This window comes from Nesoenas mayeri, assembly GCF_963082525.1.
Source record: "Nesoenas mayeri genome assembly, chromosome: 12".
In the NCBI taxonomy this organism is placed as follows: domain Eukaryota; kingdom Metazoa; phylum Chordata; class Aves; order Columbiformes; family Columbidae; genus Nesoenas; species Nesoenas mayeri.
The window spans coordinates 23,359,772-23,385,861 of NC_137547.1; the positions used below are offsets into that span (position 1 = coordinate 23,359,772).

At 39.0% G+C, this 26,090-nt stretch overlaps 1 protein-coding gene across 1 annotated transcript in view; it reads right to left on the bottom strand.

Moving 5' to 3' along the window:
• Positions 1–5,783: 5,783 nt before the first annotated feature.
• The window catches only part of LOC308044858 (sodium-dependent noradrenaline transporter-like), a gene marked incomplete at both ends in the record, with an annotated part of 64,133 nt that continues 43,826 nt past the window's right edge, over positions 5,784–26,090 (bottom strand). The window contains 8 exons of the mRNA XM_080351778.1: positions 5,784–5,807; positions 7,387–7,458; positions 9,938–10,105; positions 12,894–12,994; positions 18,438–18,537; positions 21,196–21,324; positions 24,441–24,553; positions 24,916–25,040. Of these exons, the coding sequence (XP_080207904.1) occupies positions 5,784–5,807; positions 7,387–7,458; positions 9,938–10,105; positions 12,894–12,994; positions 18,438–18,537; positions 21,196–21,324; positions 24,441–24,553; positions 24,916–25,040 (832 nt within the window). The remainder of the gene's footprint in view (positions 5,808–7,386; positions 7,459–9,937; positions 10,106–12,893; positions 12,995–18,437; positions 18,538–21,195; positions 21,325–24,440; positions 24,554–24,915; positions 25,041–26,090) is intronic.

Consider the following 26,090-nt stretch of genomic DNA (forward strand, 5'->3'; position numbering starts at 1 on the left):
TCTCGCCACCAGTGCTTGGGCAAAAAAGCCTCACTGTTCTCAACATGAAAGCTGATGGCAGGAATGGTTAAATCCCATGAAGGCTGTGCTGATGTACTCAGACTTAAGCCTTCTTCCCTGATCTCGGCTCCCCTCACTACTCGCATCTAGGCACCTACATGTTCTTCTGAGGACAGTTTCATGGAATACAGTCATGGTATCTGTGTTATAGTCTTCTGGCTGTCTGCCATTTCTTTTGAGTGTTTCTGCTAGGTTGGTTATCCAGTGACTGCAATTTGTCTAAATGTATTCTATTTTTAAATGGTGAAGGAAAATGGATTAAATTCTATACCTAAAAGCAGCTACATTACACTGCTACATTTTTCTCCTGGTTGAAATGTCATTATCAGCCATCTAGTTCTCTAAGGTAGTCTAGGAGTCTCTGATGCACATAGGTATATCTAAATTCAGTCTCAGGCAGTGAACAGTACCACCCTGCAAATTCATCACCATCTGAGGATATGGGTCCTATATTGATTTAATTTGTATTAGGAACGATGTGCAAAAATCTGGATTTTCTTGGCCTAGGAAAAGTTTTTCTGTGCATGGCATGGCTTGCAAGTCTTGTCATTCCACAGTTAAGCTTAAGCAGGCAAAACCAAGTAAATGTAAGTGTAATCACAGCTAAGGACCACATGTGTGCCAGCCTGCTGAGTCTGAGTGGGCTTGGCTGTCAGCAAAAACTGCCCTTCGAGAACATGGATTACACGGGGGCAAGCGCTTGGTGAAATGTTGCGATTGAAGGCTGAGTTACTACAGACTGAACAAAAACCTGTTTTCCACAGCAGAGAAATACTCAAATATGGACGTTTGAGTTATCACTATTCCCTGCATATGATCCTCTCTGAAACTCACTGTTGTGAGGTCACAGATATAACAGGGCTTAACTGAACATTTTACTGCTGTAAATTAAGTTCTAATTTTTTTTTTTTTCAGGCTGTTTTGCAGTATCCTGTACTCTAGTGTACCTTTTCATAAGGAAGCCAGAGTGTGGCTGGCTTTCTTATGTATCAGCTAATATTAGTTTCATAAATGAAGAACTGTAGTAATTCAGGTGCCCAAGCAGATCACAGGTTCAGTTGTGTATGGTGATTTCTGGCCAGCTTTGTTTAAAATAGTGCAGCTTGTGTATAGATACAAACCTGGTAAGGTCACTTCAAGGGCCTGTTCCTGACTTCTGTAATGCATTATAAACATTTTCACTTCATATTCTAACAGTTCAACTTTCCTCTGCTGAGCTAAGTGAGCCCGCAAGTCACCAACAGGAACATGGGAAGGTAGAGCGGAGAAACGTTTTCCTTTGGAGGACACTTTCTGGAAGTGCTTCCAGAAGATCTGCCTCCCCGTACTATAGCTAAGACTGCAGACTTAAGAGTCTTATCTGAAACACCATGTTGGCCTTTAAATTAAGGAGTCTGAGTTCTTGCATGAGCTGATCTGTGGACGGACCACAAATATTCTTAGCCCTGAAAAAATAAAGTGTATTAGAACAAACATATCCTATTTTACTGCTCTGAGAGATTCAGAATGGACACAAAATTTCTGTAGATAGATTCTATGCTGTCATTTGATGAGCTGTCACAACTGTCTTATGTCTGAGCCCTTCAGAGGCCCACCTTAAAGTGTTTTAATGGGGCACTGAAATAAAACTTCCATCAGTCTCATCTCCTTTGAAATTGCTGATTTATGGTTAAAATTTGATTCTTAGGAAGCAAATTCTTAAATGTTTGCCTCATAAAACACAGTGAATCAGTCCACAATGTGAATGAAAGCTATCTATTTCCATAAAAGCACGTATCCACTAATTGTCACATGAATGGGAAGAACTGCGAAAGAACTTTCTATGTGGCTTCCTACAACCTAACAGTACAAAAGAAACTTAATTAAATGTTAAAACAATAGTATAAGAAGTGGATGTATATACAAAATGTTTGGATTTGACCTTTTAAAATAATAGCATTTCAATAGTATTTTGCTGAGAAGAAATGACCACTTATGTGGAATTTCCTCTGGGAAAATTGCATACAACACACATTGCATGTGCAGTTAGGGAACATGTACAATAGTAACAGCCAAGTATTTCTCCTACATTCTGTATTTAAAATACCATGTTTGATCCTGGATTTCCTGCAAAATCCCTCACTATGGTAAGATGTCTTTCAAGTGGTGCCAGGGTGTTTGCCTGAGGACATGACAGAACACAAGAAGGACTGACAAAACCATGCAGTTCAAACGGGGGCTGAACACTAAATAGCACTGGTGCTTTTTCAGGTGTTGCCTATGAAAGACCCACTGTTTCTACCAGAAGTCTAAATCTCTGGAGATTTAGTAATGTAGCTTTAGAACAGTACCAAGTATATGAAGATTATTCTGCTGAATGACAACAGGAGTACAAAGAAAATGGAGAATCTCTTTCCTTGGTGCTAACTAACTTTCTATAGCTTGACAAAAAAATATGGATTACAGGCAGGTATTTTTCACTGATGGGAAGGTCAGAAGAGAGATGCTAATGTATGACAGCTCCTTCCTTTATCAGATTACAAAAAGGCTTTCAAGAAAATGGTTTCTAGAACTGTCAAATGACCTATTTAATTGCTTCACTCAATTCTCCCCACCTGCTTGTTATCAAAAAGCCAACATAATTAGGAAGCAGATGATCTTGCATCTTAAAAAAGCATGTATCAACAATTTTCTTATTTTGGAAGTGGGCTGCCTACTCCATCAGCATGTACTAATACTTGCCATCCCATGGGGACATCTGGGAGAGCACCAGTCCCAGAGCAGGTCTGTTCCCGCAACAGGTATAGCTGAGGGAGAGGGTGACCTGCTTGGCTGAAAATTCAAGACAGGATTAGAGGCAGACTTGCAGTTAAACCACGGGGGTGATAAGGACCTGACTGGGGGATGTTTTTTTTTTAAACTACCAGTGGTTGAACAGAAGGGAGATGAGTATCTCAGTGGCATTTGATATTTTCCATATTGAGAATGTACTAGGCAGTTCAAAGCAGGTGTCTAAGAGGAGCTGGATGTTAAGCTGTGGGTTCTTATTGGACTGTCTGTACCATATCACTGAGTTGAGGAAAATAATATAATATTCAGAAAGGTATTTATCATTTGAATGGATGCTTAAGGGCATTATTTGTTGTCTAAGAGGCATGAGGTAGTTGAGCATCTTATTCTGTGGAGAATTGAACACATTGTTCTTCATTTCTGGGACAGAAGTTGTATTATTTGTGGGGAGACTTCCTTTGGGCAACATCTTGACCTTAAAGCCTAGCTGTGCAGTCATGCAATGCACATTATCTTTCTTTTTCATTTGGGCTATTCCTAGTAATAAGATTCCTGCTTTTCTCTGATTTGCCTAGTGTCTTCTGTATAGATTGCACGTTCTTTGACCATAAAACCTCAGAACAAGGGGGCAGTAGTGCAATGGAGCCCTGAGCTATAAATACTACACTAAACCTAAGAAATTACACAGTGATAGAAATAAAAAAAATGTAGTAGGTAATTGCCACAGGAGTTTGTATTAAAAATGCAATCAAACCCTCACATGCTGGATGAAGCTGATTTCACTCCATGTGAAGATCCTTCGCTCCTGTTTCGGAGCTGGGTGGTGGCGATGCGCGGGTGGTGGTGATGGGCTGTGTCGCAAGGGAACATTGCTGGTTGTTAGCATTTCCGATCATGAGTAAGCCGAACAATGTGTAATGTGACATTAACGCTCCGTGTTAAAGAGCCCCCAAGAGCTACAAAACTTGTTAATTATCTGTGCTAAGAAGCTTTCGAGCCATGCCAAGCCAGTGACTGAAGCAGCCGTGTTACTGAAGGGTAAGATTTAAAACAATGAAAAGATTCATGTGTAGTTTAGCAAACAATTAAAGTGGGATTAACTATAAAGTTGGTGAGATGGCTTTTTTGAAGCCTTCAACATATTTTCATTGTTTGGTTTCCTGTGTTATTACAGAACTAGAATAGCAACATTTGAAATTCCTTTATTATTGAAAAATATCAACAGGGTTTAAACAGCTATTGGCCATCAGCTGGGCCAGAAAATGACTTCCTTTATAATTAGAAGGAAGTATCCTTTGGTTTTAAAACCCTGTTTAAATAAAACTACTGTTCGTCAAAGAGAGTCTTTAAGAAAAGGATGATACTTGATACGTTCCAAAGTATTGATTATGTTAGAGGAAAAGGATAGACATATACATTTCCCTTCCATTATTTTGAAAATAAATCAATGATAAAGAGTAATGAAAAGACCCAAATCATTTGGGACTTTTAAATTGGGCTATTTTAAAAAAGAAAAAAAAAAAGTATTGTAAATAATAAAGCTCCATCCTTTTAAATAGGCTTTTGAAAAAGAAGCAGCACTACATATGTATAAAAGACAAGCTGAATTGAATGTACAAAGGCAAAAAAAAGCAGAGGTAAGGTCCAGAGGTGAACTCTGGGCTGGATTCAGCTGAGAAGCTACTGCCTCTGCAAGCTACTGCAAGTTACAACTAGTGATAAATAAGTACAAGAAATAACTCAAAGCTACCAAATCTAGTCATCACTGGGAAGATACTACAGTGATAAGTGACCACAGAATAAGAACAGCACCCAAATGCAGAGCTTGTTCTGTATTTTTCACCTTGCATAATGCTACCAGAGAGAAGAGCTGGAACAGGCTTAGAGAGCTGAGTGTGCCTAAAAGGACCTTCTGCGTTATTCACCACAATCTTACAGTGGCTTGGTAGGTGAATCCAGGTTAGATTATAATAGCATGTTCACAGCAGGAGAACGAAGCCTAAGTTTGGTGTTTTGGTGCCTCCGGGTAGATTATGTAGTTCTAAAAAATAATTCTCTCTTCCTATGTATTTTGCATTCTTTATTTGCAACAGAATATAACAACAGGTGAAAATCTGTCTATTTGTATGTAACTTCCATACTTAGCTCAAAAAGTCTGTGGAGTATGGATTGTATGATAAAGCCATTTTAATTCTTGCTGTAAGGGAATATATTTTTTTCATTAAGGACACTGTAGTGTTAAACAGTATTCTGTATTTAGCTATAACAGGAATTCTGTTCCTGCTGTTCTTCAGCTTGTATAAGTTAACTGGACAGAAAATGGCAGGGACGTATACAGACAGCAAAGACAACCTTCTTCACCGAAAGAAGAAACTAGTAACAAACCACTGAAAATGAAGAACTGAGTCTTCACTTCAGAAGGATGCAAACTCATATCCCAAAGGATACTATGGCAAGAAAGCTAATGACATTAGTACATAGTTAAAGTTGCTCTTTCCTCATAATTGAGTTGTACTGCTTCCTTAGATCTAAGAATGTTCAGGTGTTGTTGGTTTGAAATAAGTCATGGCATGAATATCTGAAGTAATTATTACTGTCAGAAAAATCTAATTTGCTTCTTCACAATAAAAGAGCATTTAACTTATGTTGATTGCTTTTTTTTTTCCTCTGCTCCTCCCTCCTCCACTTCTGCCAATAGCAAAACTCACAAGTTTTGGTCACGTAGGGATCTCATGGCACCAAAGGATATAAGAAAAATTAAACCAAGTCTTTAAAGACTGTTTGAAGCCAAGTAATAGAAGGGAGGCATTGAGAATGAGAGCAGTTGTCTTCCCTCAAAGAGTCAGTGCACAAACTCTGAGCCAGCCTGGTCCAAGCATAGTTGAGGGAGCTTTGAACTTTTCTGTATTCCCAGTTTACCTTAACGTATTGGCTTTTCCTCAGCCTGTTGGTTGTCATATTGTTAGCCAGTGTTGAAGCTGTAAGGAAACAGAAGTAGTTGTTTAATAACATTATTGATTCAAATGACTATAGTGAGGGATGGCATAAATACATTAGTTGACAAATTTAGAGCTACAAAGAGGTTTCAACATAACTGCTAGATTATAACTATATTTCTGTGCATTCCAGTCTGCAGTGACAAATGTGCTCAACATGCAGGTTATTCAGTCAGCTCTCAGTTCGGTTTAGAAATTCAGAATGGCTGAACATACCTGAGAAGAACATTTTAATACTTGTTTGATTACAGTAGTCAGTGTTTTGTTTACAAACTGAAACATCATGAACAAATCGCTAACTATGCTTTAGCAATAACAAAGCTATTCCTAGCTGTTTGTTGAAGACAGCAACAAATTACTATGCCCTAGTGTTTTTCATGGTTTGAAGTATCATTAAGAATTTACTTCTGAGTATAATCTTTTCTAATCTAAGTGATATTATTTTTTTTCCTTTTAGCCATTATAGATTTTGGTTCAGATGAGTGGTACAGTGTAGGAATGGCTGTTTATAGCCTACTCACACAGGAACATCTGCCTCTGGAAAAATCAAGTTATTACAGGTGGAATATTAAATCTTCAGACAAGTGAGGGCAGGAGAGAAAAGGCAGGAAGAGGTGCTGTTTTGCTACATACTCTTGGCCACATCAAATAAGCTGTGATCATGAAACAGGAATCCTTTTCTTCCTGCTTCCATTCTGTGTCCCATAAATCTACACTTGCTTTAAAATTCAAAACTATACTTCAAACATTATTTTTCAGAGTAAGCAAAAGGCAAATTTCTTTTTTCAATATCAACATACAAACCACCACCATAAAATCTGGGTCGTGTTTTGAGGTGATATGCATAATTCTAGTTGCTTTCAACTTTGAAGACAAAGTGGTCTGGCATGAATGCTGATAAGTGTAATAAGCTTAATATTTGCATCCTTTTTATGTTCGACAAAAAGGACTTTAGTTCAATAAGCTCATTTTATTTGCTAAAAGGAAAGCAGTGTTTGGAATCCTATAGCACATTTTTCATGGCTGCTTAAGAAGTCTCCAGCAGTGTTTTCAATCAATTGTAGGCCTGTGGGGAAAGCCTCTTCCATATAACCTAGCACACTATTTCATTGCAGACATTATGTCTAAGCTCCGACACTGGATATTTGTTTTGCTGTTTACCATGTTTTGTGGTATGTAATTGGTGTTTAGGAAACATGATTTCAGATTGTTGTGCAATAAGTGAGGGAGAGGCTATGACCTGTTCAAATGCACATGATAGTTTGGAAATACCTTTACCTCTTGGTGAGATGTTACTGTATTCAGATAGAATCTAAAATACTGGATCTAGGTGACCTGTAACATTGTGGGTTCTGCTTAGTTGAGGAAGGAAGGTGTCAAAAGTCTTCCAACTGGGCTGATGACCCTCCTGCATCTTAACATGCTGGTGGGGGTGAGGGGGAAGAAGGAACAACAGACCTGCAAAGGTACCCGATACGAGATTGATGCAAACCTGTAGTTGTTACTAAAAACAGGAAAAGGTTGGTATCAGGACAGGAAGCATGGTGAAAGGTGTACAAACCTTAAACTGCTTGACATTTCCTTGTGCCACGAGTTGGTGCTCATTTTCAGGTGTGATGCAGTAAGCTAGTCTCTAAACCAGGTGGGAAGAAGAGGAAAAAGTCAGCCATATGAAGTGGGATTACCTCTGTAATCCCCAATCTGTAATGGGGAAGTAGCATGAACTTTGTTTGAAATGGTAACTTAAATCTTTAATATCACTGCATCAGGTGCCTTCAGCTTGGTCACTGAGAGAACAAACTTACTATAAGCCCCTTGGTATTAGCCTGTAATATAAGAAACAACAGTACAAAGTTTATGCAAATACTAAGTCCAAATACTGAGCAAGTACATATGGAAAAGAACATCAGGAACAAGCTGGCATCACAGGCCTTGCATCCCCTAAACTGACACTTTTCTGTTAGTGCTGTAATGAGGTTGACGAGTTCCAGTGCGAGAGGGAGGAGGTACTGCCTGTTTCCCAGCTCATCTCCCGTGTCTACCCTACGCTGTGCCATTTGGGATCACGTGTAGATTTTGGTTTATCGTGAACTTTCAACCAACTTAAGGAGTTCCCATTAGACTAAGAGCATACCTTTCCCCATACTTTCAAGAGCCACAATTTAGGGCATCATGTCTTACAACAAATACCTGGATGTAATAGACTAGCCTTTTGGTATATTTCTCATGCGGAGACTGAAAAAAGCAGTAAAAGACAAACCAGAACTTGCCAACACCTAAAAATGAATGAGCAAATGTGTTTGTGACCAAAGGTTTCTACATCCCCATATCAGTGGCAAAAGCCTGTTGGGCCAGTATAAATTACTCTTTGACACTTAGGTGCCACTAGAAAATGGCTTTGTAAACCCCCGGGAATGAAACAAAGCAAAGGGCTTATGGAATTGGTGAAAATCAAAGCTAGAAATTGTGCACAACATTGAGATGTTAGAACTGACAATAAATAGGGTGGGTGAAGAGGAATCTCTACTTTGGGGTGCTCTTCTGAGGTGAAGATCAAGTGAGGTGCTTGTAACATTTCAGAAACAAGGTGTGTGTCTCTGTAGGCCTGCCAGGTCAGAGTGAGGGGATGCACCCTATCTAGGTAAGGCATGAGATCCTATTTTCTGCTTAATTCTCTGTAGTGGTGGTGGTTCAGTGATTGGCTTTAGCGCGTCAGTGTCTTGCCACACCACTGTGTAAGTCTAGCTGTAGGAAGGAGAGCAGTAGAACTAGGTTATAAAATTATGACATCGCAGGACAAAAGTTGATGCTGTGCAGTGGCGAGGAGTCTTACTCCTGAGCACCACTAGAGGTTTGAAGACTCTAGATAACTTACTACGGCAGTCACGGTAAAATTAATATGTACAATGAATCTTAATCCTGTGCCATTTTGAACTGATAAACAAAGAAAAGTACAAGAGGTTGAACTGTAAGGTAGTATGGATGCATTTTTCCCATAGAAACAGGTTCGTTTAAATAGAATTAATATATTAATATTACACATGAGTGCTCTTTTAGCTTCATTTATATGTTTAAGGTTGCAAAGTTAAACTTCTTGCTTTTAGGCAAAACATTAAAATAAGCTTGTCAGAAATTGTTTCTACCTCAGTTTCTGCTTTATTCAGTGCACAGACCAGGCATATTATGCATGAAGTGGGTCATTCAGTGCAAAATGCTGCTCTCAAGTACTCAGGTTCTTTTACTGAAGTAGTTAGAAAGCAACAGGCTAGATGAGAGCATAAGCGCTGCCTATATCAGAATTTTCTTGATTTCCAGATCTATTTCAGCACCTTGGTCTATCTTGAATATTAAGTTTCTTCAAGCATTCTGACATTAGTGATAAACACAATAGAAAGTTCTGCATTAATTCTAGCCTGGGGAGAATGGTGAAATAAGTCCAGTAAACAGAGGATAAGGATACATACTGGGCAGAGAAAATCAAATACGAACTGGCTGCTGTTAAAGACAGAATATTGGGCTAAATGGATTTATTACTGTGACCTGGTAAGGCGTTTCTTCTGTCGTTGCGGGATGCTCATTAAATGAACAACAGCTATCCTGAACACAGGGCTACCCTGGGGGCAAATCCCACCCCCCAGCATGTGGATGTATGTTTAGAGACTCTTATAATGCTAATATAGGAGAGGTCTGAATAACCTTTGCGCATATAACCATTTACAACACTCCACTACAGAGTGAATAAAGCATCCTTTGGCTTGAACGCTGTTTAGGTAGAACTGTGTGAAGACCATAACTCAAAACTGAATATGAAAATACCATAATTTGTACTTTTTTGTTAATAGGGAAAAAAATAATCTCTTCAATCGGATTAATTACATGCATCAAAAATAACTTTTCAGAATTATTATGGTACTTTCTGGAAAGCTAATTTCTTTCTAGAAACTCAAATAGCATGCAGTAATCCTACCTCAAAACTCCAGTCCATCTGACAGTTGGATCCAAAAGGTCACTTATAAGTAGTAAGTTTCAGGAGTAAGAGAAACTGCCAACTTAGATCCAGTAATTTCATTTTGTAGCAACGTTTCATGACATTTTATTAGTGTTTCACTTACTTCTTTAAAGGTCCCACGCACATTCATAAATTTATAGATAATATAGGCAGGCACAAGTATCATTGAGGATAATGCTATTCCCCAGCCAATGCGATTTGCCCAGAGAGGGAAGGTGTAGTCATCGTAGGTCAAAGGTTTGAAATTTATTATGCTGACTATCACGACAAACTAGGGAAGAAAGAATAAAATGAACCACAGTTTTGAGATGAATAATCTTAGCGGAAAACTGATATAATGTGTTTTCTTAGGCAACTACCCTAAGGTATATTTCAATGCAGCTTTACCTTCTACCTTCATCCTGTTTCATTTGTGCCTCTTACTGCTTAAACTGTTGAAGTTCGTGATGCATTTCTGAGCACTCAGTTCATTTTTGATACTTCAGCCACAGATTATTTGACATTTTGTTGGGAAGATGAGGCAGTTGTGTGCTACGGCCTCATTTAAGCTAGTGTTACAGATATAAAAAAGAGATTCTGTAGTTAAGAAAAAACTCCGCAGGATCTATTGTTATTCCCTTCTGTGTTTCCCAGAGGCATTAGGCTTCATTTGGAAGTTTTGTATCATTTCTGGGCGAGAGGCGTGATGCAAACTCCAGCACGATACAATTACTGAGGAAAGGTCAATCAGACTCAAGATCTGGCAAACAAAGTGGTGTGTTTTGGTGTGGTGGTGAGGTTTGGGGGCTTTTTGGTTTGGGTTTTGTTTGTTTTCTCCTGCTGTTGCACCGTCCCAAACTAGATACAAAGAGTGGGTACCACCCTGTTTCCCTTCTGTGAAATCCATAGGGATTGCGTAATATGGAGAGGCTGTTGATTTGGTTCTCTGGGCCTATACATTCTGCTCCATATACTAATTTCAAATTGCAGTATTTTGAGCCTAGGATTTCAAAGGCTGCACAAGGAGAGTAATGATGTGGGTTAAAGGAAACTGACAGTGTAAAATGCAGTTAGAAAAATACTAATTCCATGTTGTGATTTTTCTTGAGATGATCTACATAGCTGCAGACAGTAGGGGCAAAAAGCTTCAAGGAGATATTTCTTGATATCATGTACCTGACCAGCCTCAACTTAGCTTTATCTTACAGAGAATTGTATTCATCCCTAGGAACGGCTGTAATACATTACCAGTCCCAAACAGAGGCCACTTTGCACTAAGCATGCATGGGATCGTTAGAGCAAGGATTGTACTGAAGTATGACAATTCCGTAGCCTTTTCCAAATGATCCTAAAGGATACATATCAAAGAAACTATAGCTGATTTTTCTTTTTTTTTTTTTAATTTGTATTTACTGTGCTTATGGTCTTAGTCTCTTCTGGTGGGGCAGTTTGTATGCTTCATCCATGTGATGTAAAAATGCTGTTTCTTAGATTAAGCGACCTAATTTAGAGAATTTGTAGTTTTAAATTCTGCAGGCTAATGATGAACTATCTTATTCATGCAAGTGGCCATCTGTATAGCTTTCATGTATAAATTACTAAGTTAAAGCATTTTGGTCAGTTTAACATAATTTGGTTTATTTTCTTAATGTATTGAATAAAGAACCCAAAAGATAAGCTGTAAGAAGGTAAATCTTATTTACTTTCCCTCTCTAAATCGGGATTGTAATGTACATTATGCCTTTTAGAAAATCAAGAAAATGTGCAGCTATGGCAAAACTGCCCAGTGTCCCCTGCCCAGTGTGATATAATTTCCATGGGTTTTAAAAAGAAATCGTTACCCAGTAATTAATTTGATATGTTCCAAGTTTAGCCCTTGCAGCTGGAAAAAAATGAGTGTATTGTGATGGCTGAAAGATGCGTTACCTGCAGATCCATTCTGACCCTCATGTTTATAGGCTTTGGTAGGAAAGTATCTGAGCCATTTCACCAAGCACTGTTAAGCTCCCTGCGGGCTACCCTGGCAGTAACTGTTTCAGGCGAGCTCGCTAGAACTCTGCTCTTTGTGAAATTTAAATTTTCAGCAGTCTCCTGGTGTGCAAAACCTATGGATGCAGCCTTTTCTATTCTACTTGAGTCAGCCTGTTGGAAGTACTGCAGGATATAGTTCCATACAAGCTTTGCTATAGAACAGCGTTTAAAAGGATAATTAATACGTGCTTGGTAGGTACTTACTGATGAATTTGGGCCAGAAACTTATATATAAAAGAAAAAAAGTGGACGTGAAGGCTGTTGTAAAAGCTTACCCAGTGTACCTTTGGAATACCAGTACTGTTCTAAGAATGCACAGCTTTAATGCAATGAATAGTCTCCGGAAATCATAGCCAGATCAAATTTCATATTATTCATTCTGACCTTTTGATTTCCAAATCTGGATAGGAAAAGGTCCCAATCTAAAACTGTAGTTTAGATCTGAATCTAACCTTTACACAAAGCAATCAAATTCACACTGTGGGATTTTTTTTCCCCCAAATGTAATGAGGCACTTGTTTTTCACATCAAGCAGCTCACAAGGTGTATTTAATACATCTATTCAGTGTTTCACGTAACTAATTTACTGGGTATAGGTGCATATTAGTTATTCTAAGGTGTCACTGCACAATTCAGGAATCTTGGTATCCTCCAGTGAAAAGTAAATTCTTGCTAACACAATCCTTTTATTCCTGGTTAGTATATTTTCCCAACAGAATTATTTATATTTAATATGCATGGATGCTGGGGGGACACGGAGAAGACTGCCTAGGTATTCTGTGTTCCCCAAGCAAAGCTGCTTTCTTGAAATCCTGCTGAGGAAGATGACCACAGCTACAACTAGCTTCTCTTTCACAACTGAAATGTATGATACAAAATACAACCAATGCCACTGAGGAGAAAAAATGATTAAATTGGAGTACTCGTCTTGTATTCATCCTGACAAGAGCAGGTATAGCAATGAGTATCTTGTTCTTGGTACCTTTTGTATATTCTAGAAAAGAGCATACTGTCATTCTTTCCGCGATGAAGTAATTATCAACACTTACCAGTAAAAAAGCAGGGCTAACAAATTTCCAGCACAGTCGCCAGTAGAGTCCTGGCTTGAAGCCCATCATTTGCTGGATATCTTCACTGAATCTGTCCACACCTAGAAGGGATGTGAACATCGGATTGGCATAATTCTAAACTGATGAGATGCTGGCATAGCCCAAAACATCTGCTTTCTCAGCAGACAATAATGACTTCCAAGTCATGAGACACATAACAACATGGATCTCTTCTCAATGACTAGATGTGTCTTTGACATCCAAGATTTAAATGCCTATGAGCACTTAAGGTCTGTTGCAAATAGCATTACCATCAAAAAGTGGCATTTCACAAATATATAGAATTTGGACTATGAATAGGACACATTTTTTTAATAGCTGTGAACTGTTGTAACCAACTTGCTCAATACTGTTAAGAGTACACTGAAGGAGAACCCAGACCCTCACACAAGCTGCTTGCTGATAGGGAGGCTGATTTGTATGATTCTTAATTTGTCAAAGGAGGCTTATTTGTTCCATTTAATGGCATGCTGTACTTTCAGTGTTTCACTGAATACCACAGATGTTCATTATATCTGACTATGTCATTTCACCTTTTATCACCTTCCCAAGGAACTGGGTAGATGCTGCTTCTGTTTGGTGTAAGTACGTACAAAAGTACAGTAGCTACACACAGGTGGCCTTTTTTAGAATATTCTTTGTGGTTTTGGAAATAATAATACCTAGAATTTTCTAAAATTGTTACCTCTACATGCATCTAAATACCTAGTAATGTAGCTGTTGTAGATACCTTAAAAGTTACATGGTTTGTTCATGTGAGTAAAAGCCAAGAATAGTCAGACACTTTACTTGCTGGAGTGCTTAAGACAGCAGAGAATAACAAGAAAATCATTAGATGAAGACATAGATCAAAGATAAGTCCCGCTACTTGTATGAGGAATATACAGTATGGGTTTAGAAACACGGATGGCTTGATTGCTTGTTTATTATCAAAACCTCGAGAGTAACATAAAATACTTCAGTGTAAGACTTTGCATATTAGCATGCCAGAAGTAATGTGCAAGATATCTGTTGTCAGGAAAACTATATAACAGTATTCTGTTCAAAACCAGTCCCTCAAATGGTGAGCTACCTGCAGTGGGATTCACCCACCAGAACAAGTGTTTAGTGGCATCATGGCCAGAGGGGAGAAGAACGGCATGCAACATTTTGTTTGTTTGTTTCTGTTTTTCTCTAGTACTATTAATTCACATTAACCTGCATGCTGTGGACTTTCTGCAATATTATAGTCTTCAGTGGAACATTTTCTGTCTTCAGTATTTATTGGAACACTTGTTTTTCATTAAGTAACTTACTGTAATTTACTATCCAAAGCAAACATACATTTTAATGGTAACTGTAGAACATCCATTTGAATGGTAGCTCCTTCCCGGTTTTTTTAATTGATTCTATTTTGGTTGGACTTACCAGTGAGAGGTATCTTGCAAAGGTTTAATCTAAGACCATGCTGTTTTCCACACTGTATTTTAGAATGGGATTATTATTGCTGATATAAAACCAGGGAAAAAAATGTCCTTCTCCTTTTTCTTTGAAAAGGAAACAGTGTGTAACTTTATGCCTTAGACACATTGGCTCAGAGAGAAATAGTTCTCTTAGTACAATCTGTCATGTCTTTCTACTAATTTGTAATTCATTATACTTGATGTGTTCAGGAAGTTTTCTTTTAATCCTGAACCCTATTAGGTAAACAGCAGAAATGCAGCTTTTTGCCATGTGTATTTGTTTGTTAGGGAGGATGTATAGTTTACCATAATAATTGTTTCTCTTCATGTGGATCAGTTCAGCAGGATTTATTTAATGTAAATAATTAGGATAGCTTGAGTTAGTCTTTTACATGCAGTCAGGATGTAATGTATTTACAAGGTCTCGATATTTGAGTGTAAACTTGTCTTTGATTTCCTCCCATCCTCCTCCTCCCCTTGTTATGTACAGGTGAAGCAAAGTAGCCAAAAGGATCTGCAAATGCTCTTTAAAGTTCACAGAAGGCATTGCAAATAGAATTAGATTAAATTTAAAGTGACTGAATTTCAACTGCTATAAATACTGAGTGAAATTTATCATTGTGCAGAAGGTCAAAGACGAGGACTAGATAGCTCCAAAAATTTTAGTTATTGGTTTCCAGATAGACATACCCAGAGCTCAAATAGAGCTTTGTGTTATAATTTCTACTGAAAATGTGGTGTAAGTAGGCCATGCTCTTAGGCAGCCTGTTCAACAGCGTGCCTTTTCAATACTGTATGTCTTCAAATAATCAGTCTAAGAATCAACCTGTAAAGTAGAACATAGCGATAGCTACAGGCCACGCTACCTGTAGGGCTTGGTTTTTTTCCACTTCTTGAAAGCGTTTACTTTTTTTTTTTTTTTTTTTTTGCGATTCTGTAGGATAAACCAAAACTGTGGGTGACTTGTTTAAATACAGGAAGGAACTGGTGTACCGCAAACATAACTTGAGATTGCTTGCTGGAGATCTGGTGCTTAATATTGAAATAATCTCCTTGCTTTTCCAGGGAAAAATCAAGAGATACGGCAAAGAGCAGTTGGTGTCAGTGAGACAAGTGTCTGGCCTTTCTTAGACTCTGCATCAGAGGGATGATGTCAGGGTTGTGCAAGAGGAGAAGTGGTAACAAGCTAGCAGTCATAACTAAAATACTTGCATATAGTCAAATGAACTAGCTCTCCCTTCTCTTACACACAAGTGGACTTTTCCAGAAGAAACTTCACAGCAAATGGTCACAGATATAATTTGAACTAAATTTCCACATTTTTGGTCTGTGCCAAAATGTCAATGCTTGCCTTCAGGTTGGCTTAATATTCAAGTGGGTCATTAAGGCAACTGGGGTCTATCAGAAAAAAGAGGTAGACAAGACAATGCCAGATTGAATAAATTCAAGTGGAACCTGGGGCTGTAATAAGGTCTTTATAAAGCAACAGGTCACGCTGTGTCAGTAAAAACATCTGTCAGCTGTTTAGGACAAAATAGTAGATATTTTTTCTGGTTATGGGGAGGCAGGAGGGAGAAAGGAAAGGATGATGGACACCAGGTGCAACAAATGAACAAAATTGTACTTGCCCTGGCTTAGTCTGTGAACCACATACACAGCCTAGCTACTGTAAAGTGTAGTAAATCCTATTTTAGTAGCAGCAGATAATAACTTGCCCTTACTAACTGCAGAATATGTTATGCCTCTGCTTCCAAGCTAAGCTGTGATCACATTTGTGCATTCAGCTCTTTTACAGGGGTGAAATCTAGTGTCTCTCCTATTTTGAGAGAGAATAGCATATGAGGTGCTAGGTTCGTACCCATGTTGGGGGACAGAATTAGTACATTAAAGCTAAAAGCTATTTCTTTAGTAGATTAGACAGCTTTACATGTAAATGCCATTCTTTCACCTCATTCACTCATCAACAGTTTTTAACTGCAAGAGGGAGTTTGACGAGAGGAATACGGTGGCACAGCATGGATGGACAAATAAATGACTGAGGGTGGTATACGGCAGTGAGAATGATAATGTCTAAGAACCTGCTGAATCCTATGTTGCCTATAAACACTGTCTCCAAATAGAAATGAAGGATGACTTTAGGGGGAAGAACACTCATACTGGGAATCAGGGCAGCCAGTTCAATACAGACTTTATAGGAAAGAGATTTGCAGGCTGCTGTGGCATTGAAACCTGGTAATAATGGAGAGCTCAAGAAACTTGATTAATCTAGCAATGAGCAATTTCAGATAGAATTGATAGTTAGCACTATTGCAGTGAGACGACTGGTATAAGACCTGAGATGCAGAATGTTTTTGCTTTATTTAGAGAAAAGAAGATACTCATTTTGGGATCCTTGTAATTTTACTAGCCTGTCTGTGACAAGGAACTGACAGCATTCTCCCCCAAAGCAAGATATGCCTAATTCAGATTAAATTCTGACTTTTTTTTCCGCCCGCGTTTGATTTGGTGACTTAACAGCACTTTGTAATTTCTGCTCTTCTGAAGGTGGCATCTTTTCCAGTGAATAAGCTATGAATTGCCTGACCTTCCCACGTGATAGGGGAAATTTTGAACTCTGGGTCAGTGATAGAACATGAGAAGAACTCCTCTAGAATGGGGACACAGAGGAGAGAGGAAATATTTGGAACACTGATTTCAGATATTTAAAAACACCTCATCTCTCAAATGCTGCATTAGGGTTGTGAGGAACTGCCCCAGGCCAGGTAATCTCTCATAACTTTATAATCAGAGGTTAGCAGGCTGTGCATATAATCAAATATTCAAGTATTGCTACTGTATGCAATATTCAGTTTAAGCTTTATTTCGCTTTGAGAGTAGCAGTAAACTTCATCACTTAGAGCAGAGGATTTTCTTTTCTTGGTGAAGTTAGACAATATAGGACACTTCACAAGACTGGAGCTCCTGCGGGCTGAACTGAGCTCGGGCACACTCAGTATCCTGTTATGCTGGCAAAGTCAGTGTTGTGGCGGAAAACACAACTTCAGTTTGTTGGGTTTTTCCCAGTTAAGGTCATCCAAGTGCATTCACGTGGGTTTAGAGCAGTGAATGTGGCTGTTTGCCATCACCATGGTCATTTATATAGTGGGAAAGAAAGAGATGTTTTTCTTCATTTTTATGAAACGTGTGTATCAAGTGTCTTGCTTTTTATTTATTTAAATTTAGTGAGGAGAAATATATTAAAGACCAAATAAAGCCAGGCAAATATATAAATAAGCCGGGCACATCTTCTGAGACCTGACTTAAACTGTGAGCCACGTTTTTGTCAGAGTGCCGTAGCGTACCCTGCGCCGTGGCTGGCATACAGTGACTGCAGTGGCAGAGGGAAGCTGTGCACTCCCAAAGCCTGCCGTGTTGGGGATAAAGCAAATTACTGCACCCTTTTTCTGGCATAAGTTAGTATGAAATACCAGAAACGCTACTATTGCTGGTGTCTAGGGTGTTGGGTATTCCATACCGTGCTATAAAATAAATTTTACATTTAAGTAGAATATTGTCTCAAACAAAAGGGACTAATGTATGAATTACTGCAGCTCTCTAAAGACAAAGGACCTTTACTTGTATTGCATGGGGGGATCTTGAGATTGGCCCAGGGGAGATAATGGAAAGGAGGAAACAGTGAGTCTGTATTTAGGTTAATCTACTTTCTGTGAAACTACCGGGTATAAACTTGTTACTGCAAGTCATCCCTTCTGTTAACAGCTGTGAAGCACTGGCAAAAGTAGTAACATTTCCATCCCACTGTGGTCTCCTTCACAGGGCAGTTTTCTTTGGTTTTGTGCAGGGTTTCAAAGTTTGGCCCACTGAACATCTGCGTTCCTGTCACTATCCATAAATCAGATTAAAATCACGGTACGAAACCTGGCTGGTCATGGTTTCACGTGTACAAGGCTATGCTGTCTTCCCTTAACAATGTGTGCGCAAGCCCGTCATGAGCACTTGGAATTTTAGAAGAGATTTTGCAGGTGCAAAATGAAGTGCTTACCATAAAACCAGGAAACTCCAATTGCCTCCATCAGAACAGCAAACAGTATTGAAGTCCCAGCTGCAAATGTGTCCAGAAGTGTGAGCACATAGATTCCACCCTGGCATCGGGGAGTTAAAAGGTGCAACAAAACAAAGTCACAAATAGAATAATCTCAGTAGTTTAGTATCTAATTAACAGAAATCTGCTTTACTGGAAATGTTACCTTAACCCAAGTATTTTAATATGGAGCCTATGCTGCAGACACAGGTTCATATTTGCCTACAAAATAGTGGAATCAGACTTGCCACTCTTTTAAAGATGCTTCTTTTCACCTGTGTCCCCACTGAACTGGGAAACTGAAGCTCCAACTTAGCGGGATTAGTAAGTGCTCTGACGGCACTGGCCGTTCAGGAGAATGCTCAGCAGCTGTCGGACAGGGCCTGTCCACAGCAGTTAACGAACATCTCCTAAATGACTGGCAGGAATGGAGTGCTGCAACTTTCCACAAGCCATTCTCACTCTGTTCCTAAGGCAAATTATTCCGTAGTCAAGTGCACCTGCAGCCTTAGGCTGCTGTCTGCTTTCCCAGAGTGCCTGGATCCCCGTTTCCAATGTCCGTGCAAAGGGAACAGCTCTGTAAAGTCTCTGTTACCACCCCAGCACGGACGCAGCTTTTCCCTGTTCAGTGTCTTTACTGTGGCATTAGCAAGGCTTTGCTCAGTGGAGAGAGCGAACGAGATCATCTTCCTCTGCAACAGCACATTTCTGTTCCTCAGTGGTGCATGACTGAGGACTTTTTAGCTGCAATTTGTCCCATTTTACAATGTGGTATGAATTTGTGTAAATTACTGCTCATTTTATTTGGTTCAGGCTAATGAGTAATGGAAGACCATGATATATTCACGTGTTTCAAGATGAACGTGAACAGAGTGTTCCAGGACTTTCTTTGTCACGTGTAAACAATGGATGTCTTTGCGGTTGCCCCAGATTTTCGTTAAAATATTTTTTTACAACCAAACTTAATCTATGTCTGCTCACAAAAGGAGGAACATACAAATTATTTTCCATGTTTTACCGATGGTATAAATAATACTTGTACTATTTAGATCTCTAGGTGATTGTAATCTCTGCAATCCATCAGTTCTCTTTTTTTCTTATAAAAAGATGTTGTTTTGAAACAGCTGTGTGTATTTACGAAAATAGAGAGAACAGTACTTAGGCCTTGTCTAGGTTTTTAATTCTGTGGGGACTAGTCCGGAAACGGAATGAACTCTGGCTGTTGTGTTAGAAAGAAAACGTTGCTTATTGAATGACATTTGTGTTTGACCTCTTGTTTGTGCTCCACACCTGCTCTAAATGAACGCCTCTGCTAGCAGACTTTGTAAAGTGAATGACAAATACAGTTTTGTAAGAAACGTGTTTTGAAAACACAGCCTTAAAATTTCAGAGGACAAAATCAAACAGATTAATTCAATGTGATGGTATCACAAGGGTTTTTCTTTGTATTTTGTACACACTAGAAATGTTCTTCTGCTATGCAAACCAACACATTTGGCCGGGTTTGGCCAGTTTTGTGCATTCCAGCTGCTGGAGCGACCTGGAGTCTAAACAGGTGCTGTGATTGAAAAGCTAGAGCTAGCTTGTTGTCTTGAACGGCTTTAGCTCGCTTGAGGGCAGTGGAGTTGCACCCACTGGCACCCGTTTAGGTTTTTAACCACGGAGTTCCTTCTGATCTTGTATTTCAGGAAATGTTATTCCAGTTGAAACTTTGAATAAGGAAGGAGCATGTTCACTTTAGGTAACAATGGAGAGAGCGTGGTGTTAAAAGGACAGGTATTTTAAATGATATGTCTATTTTTAGTGTCTCAAATGTTTTCCAGGTTGAGGAAACTAGGGTATTCTTTGAGCGTAAAAAGAGCTCTGCTACTTATAAACGTGCCATTTCAGTCATGTTGATAGATCTGAAAAGGATTTCTAGGGACGGGGAGAGGTTCGGCACATCTGCTTTCATGGATGCCTCAAATGACAGTTGTTTCCTGACGCTTTTGGCATATTTGCTTACAGGGCTTGCTTTCTGTTTTGTCAAAAAAGAAAATAAAGTTCTCTCCAACCTAGAACACTGTGATTCTCATCTTTTAATTAGCTGTTGAATCCTAGTGAGGCAAATCATTTAGGCCGATGGTAGTAATAAATACAGGTTACTGAATGTTCAGGGTAAATTATCTGTGTGCTTTCTATGGTGCTGAGATAAGATCTGGGTACATGAAAGAACATGAAGACATACACGGTGGAGAGGTCGTTATTCCAAACTCCTTTCCCAAGAAGTGAGTGTTGCTTCTTTGTTTGGAGAGTGGCCAGATGACTAAGGGTCTGGGCACTTAAAGTTCTTAGTTCCTCACACAGGAATAAGCACTCAACACAGTTCCATTCCATGTGATTTAAACAAACAAACAACACCACCCCTACGCTCCCCCAACAAACCAACACACACAAATAAACACCAAACAAACAAAACCAACCAGAAACCCAAACAAAACAAGTAGTTCGACAGTTCTTCTGGAACAAAGGCTTGTAGGTTTGGTTGATAGCTCATGATCTCGTGCAAAAAAGCAGAGAAGTGGCATGCAGATCAGACTAAAAGTAACGTTCTGACCATGACTTGTTTAAGAATTAAAATTTATAACAAAAAGTCACCTGAGCCTATTGACACTTCTGTCTGATCAGGTTAAGTGCATTTTTAAGGTAGCTTGTTGATGGAAACTTTAGTTGTACTTACATTGGTGATGCAAAAAAGGGCAAGTAGGAAAGTGCCAAAAGAAACCCCAAAAGTGAAGAGCTTTCTGTGCTGCTTCAGAATTTGGAAATCATCTGCCAAGCCGGTGATGACGGCCTCCATCCCGCCCATCTGAGGAGGACAAGGCAAGAGGCCTGGTTAAATGCTGCTGACTGCTCTAAAGGCAGACCAGAGAGTGCAAAGCAGCTTCGATAATTAATTCACAACCACTGCATGATTTCTGACATTTCAGCGCTGGCGTTCTGAGGTAGAATTTATTTTCTTGTGCTAGAGACCTGAGTCAGGCAACTGGGTATCAATTGTCATGGTTGTTGTCTCAATAGTCAAATCCTCTGCAGGACCTTTGACTCACCGGGGTAGTGAGACTGTACTTTGGGGAAAATAATATACATTTTAATATACTTTGGAGCAAAAGCTGGTAGCTTAAATAAACAAACTCCTTAACAGATGTCCAGTACAAAGACAGATACAACAAGCATTTAGGGGAAGTGTACTGAACAAAGATTCAATTTAGGCATTGTTTAACCAAATATAGTTTCACAAAAACCTGCACAGACCTGGAAGAATCACAACAGAGGAAGCTTGATGTAATTTTTTTCTTGTTGTTGACAACATGAAAGAATTCAATCCTTCCTTCTAGAAGTTAATGGTGAATGTTAGCCATTGTTTTGCAATATACGAAAGGTACTTTTCAAGCTTTCCTTGAAACTGCTGGGTCATATAGGTGGTTATGAGTTTTTAATTCCTTTCACCAAAGAAAGCGCTCTGCCTCCCCCTCCACCAAGAAGCTGGAAAATGAATTCCAGTCTCCTCTCATAATAAATACATTTATTTAATATTTTGGGGAGGCCAGATTCCATTCTTTTTCAGATGCTGAAAGAATATGGCAAAACCTAGAGTGTTTGGTGCAAGACAATAGTTGGTTAGCAGGTGCTGACACAGCCTGTCCCTTTTGCATAAGAATCTGATAAATCACCATCTCTGGTTGGAACTGGCAGCAGAGGATCAGTTCCTGTCGAGAGCCAAACTGCTGGGGCAGTGGACCTCCCTCCTTTTTGTTTTCTTTTTAAATGTAACTCATGTTGACAAGTAAAATGTCCCTAAACCTAGTGTAGGCTTGTAGTTCCTCGTGTCTTGGGAGAGCATCAGTGAGTGCCCTGCAGTTAAGAGGGTTTAATATTTGATGTTCCCTGAAGTTGTTACCGTGTTGGCACTTAAATGGTCTTGAAGAAGTTGAAAATGGAAAGAGACGGCTTGGATTATTTTGGCTAGGGACTACTTCTTAATGCGTCATGATTTATTCCCGTTGTTAATTCTGTATGCCAAGCTTGATGCTCCTCCAAAAGAAATGTTTGCAAACATGTGTTGCGTTTTCTGTCATTCTCATTGTTGCTTGCTTAAAATTGCATGATCAGATTTCTCTTTGCTTAAATATTTTGACACTTCTGTTTCTGTACAGATGTCTGTATTTCTGTGCCAGTGCAGACTTACATGCATGGATCAGAGGATTCATATATATTTTTTCCTCTATAACTATGACTTATTTGATTTTTAGCTTTAAAAATTTTGATTTTCCCTTCAGTCAAATGTAGAGGGAGAGTTGAGAAGACCACCATAAAAAATACTGCATGACCTGAGTTTTCTTATCTGAATGATGCAAAACCCCGAACAAAACGTGAACAAGCAGTTCCTTCAGCTTTTAGAAAGAAGAGCTAAGCTTGGCTGCAGTTTATCAGTTCAAAGTATTTTAATTAGCTCTATAAGAAAGAGCCTTCTCCACTGCAGGAAAAGTGGGATCTGCAGTCTAAAGCCCTGTGTCTTTGTCACTCAAATGTTTCTTTGCATTGCCTTAAATTATGTCTGTGTTGCAAAGTTAACTGTTTTGGATCTAGACACTTTTGAACATGTATTTTCTTCTTAATTCTTCCCTGTTCATGCCCTTTCACTGTGCTGAACCCTTCCTTTCCATCCTTCATGTCTGCTTACAGCTGAAACAATGGCCAGGCTATAAACTCAGATGTAATTTGGTCTCAACCTTTTGAATAAGGATCCAGATCTTAGTGTATAAAGATAAACCTATTTGAACCTGAGCTGGAATCCAAAAATCCAAACACTTTGGAAACATTTAGACCTGAATGTGACCTTTACAGCTCAGAGCTCACTCCACAGGATCTCATTGAGCTGTTTGCCAATGATTATCAAAGCTTCCTGCTGCAACCTCATTTCTTGTAGTTTTATTCTCAGTGTCAGTTCATTCCTTCCCTTTCTTGTCCTTGAAAATGAATGAAGTTTTCTGAAGTTGTAAGCAATGGAAACACTTGTTTTGCCATTGTACATTCAGAACGACGAAAGAGAGTTTTATGCTTTAGAATAGTAAGGAAACCCCTACCCTACTAAAAGTGATGACTTTTTGTTCATGGTTCACTGTTCCTTAAAGACTCTCTGTTTTTTCCCAGAAATTACTCAACTTTTAGCCTAAATATAACAGGCTGTCTTGATGCCTCTTTGGCAAGAACAAAGCAGTACAAATGACTTGGGATATTTTCTGGGCCGAAGTTTCTGTGATCCTGAATATCAAGGTACAGTAAAAGTCATCACATTATGGAAAGAGCAAATACACTCATTAGAGCAGACGTTTTGCAGTAAGATAGTAGTAAAATAAAACCACTATGGGAATATTCTGGTGTGATTTTACAATTGACTAAATTTACAGAAGATTCTGTAGCACTGCTTGCAGAAGAAATCAGACTGCCTTTAGATATTGTCTGTCTTTCAGCGCATGTAAAAACGTCATCCAGAAACTGCCCTACTGAATGTTTTACTGTGGCTTGTGTTTTGCAAGTTGGGTTCCAAAACCTTCTTGCAGCTTGGTGGTAGTAATAGTTCTTAGCGGTGATGTTTGGTCATACCTTTAAATTGCAATAACGATGATGGACAGCCCCTCTCTAGGGGCATTCTGTAAGGTCATTAAAAAAACCCCAGCAGTGAGTAGCTATTTGTTGGCTTAGAAAAGATTTCGTCTTTTCCTAAACATCTTAAATATTGTGAGTCTTCAAATATACTGCCAGGTGTAATACTATTGGTATGCTGGCTGTGACTGTGGAAACAGATTCAGAGAAGGTGCAGAACATTCACTTGAAACATAATAAAACCCCTGTTTAAGCGCTTCAGTTACAGAATATAAAAGTAAAGGAAAAATGTCAGGGCTAGAAAGAGAAAATACTCACAGAACTGTCAATGCCAAGAGTAAGGAGCATGATGAAGAATACCACAGCCCAAAATGAAGATCCTGAAAGAGTTGAAATTGCCTCTGGATACAGGATGAAAACTAAACCAGCTCCTGAAATAGAAAAAGAGAAAATAATGTATTACTAAATGAGGTTTCTTATCTTGAAAAAAGTGTTAATTTTAAGATAAATCACGAGTAAGCTGACTTTTACATCAGTCCACATCACACTGAGTAGCTGAACTTGTGAGGGGCAGGATGCTGGGAAACCTCAATTCAGTGGAGGTGGGATGGATCAATACCATTTGGAGTTCACATTTCAGCAAGGCATTTATGCACAGAGTTATAGTTCCAAGTAATTCAATTCACGTCACTTCCATGAGATTTTCAGACACTTGTTTAAAACAAATATAAACACATTTGCCAAGAAATGGTGGACAAAAGGGGGTAAAACTAGTGTAAAATTAACTTCTTACCTTCAGTGGCTACATCCTCAATTTTAACTTTGTGCTCATGAGCCATGTAGCCCAAGATGGAGAAAATTGCGAATCCTGAGACGAAGCTTGTGACACAGTTAATGGTACTAGTCAGCAAAGCATCCCTAATGATGGAGAGAAGAACAGCCCAGTAACAACCACCACAAACCAACGAAAATCCAAAACCAAGCCAAGAAAAAACAACCACCAAACTAAACACCGCTTTAAGAACTAAATGAGGGTTGTCTTATAGGAAGGTTCTTGTGGAAATGCTAATTGTGCAATTATCCTGATGACCAAAAGCTCATATCAGCATACTATGCTAGAAAATGACATATTTTTACTATTTTGATTTAAAACCGAGTTCTGTTCAAAAAAATCAACAAAGCTATATTAAAAAGTAATGTCATCACCCTTGCTGGTATCCATAACATAGAAAGAGAGTGGCCTGAAGTGAAAGAGCCTTACTATTCATTAGTTCACGTGCGCGGTTGTTCAGGAGCGTTTTCAGACGCCTCCAGGAGGGCACATTTCAGCAAGCTGTGCTGCCATCCAGATGGCAGTGGATAGCCATCCTTAACCTGTGTGGAGGCTCCTTCATCTGTGCAGTCAGCTGCGCTTTTCTGAGCAAACACAGCTCTTGTTCATCAGATTGTTACAATAGTGAATTTAGTTTAAAGGTTAAATATCATACAATGTGCATCATATAGCGATGATTGTACACAATTCTGGGGTTTAATCTGCCATGGTATTGCGATAGATGTGTGGGTTTCCATGGGTGTTCCTGGTAAACAGCTGTTAGCAAACCCAGCTGTAAGACAAGTGGACCCATCCGTCTTTAGATGTGTGGTATGTAATCTTTTGCTGCATCTGACCTTTAAAATAGAGGACATGGCTTTGTGAACATCAGTGATATTTAATAAGCAGAAAGTCAATATTATTTCCTTTATCAGTTACACTACCCAAAATCATAGGTGCCATACGGCAAACTTTATCCTTTTCTTTATATTACTTTATTTTGATAGCCCTGAAGAATTTATGTCCTGCAATTCTTAAAGTGTGTTCCTGGGGGAAGTCTGCAGGATCAAGAGAGACTGGATTGGACTCATAAACTCAGATTCTTTTCATTTATTAAAGAAGAAAATTGCTAGATATTTGTCACTGATAAGATGGCA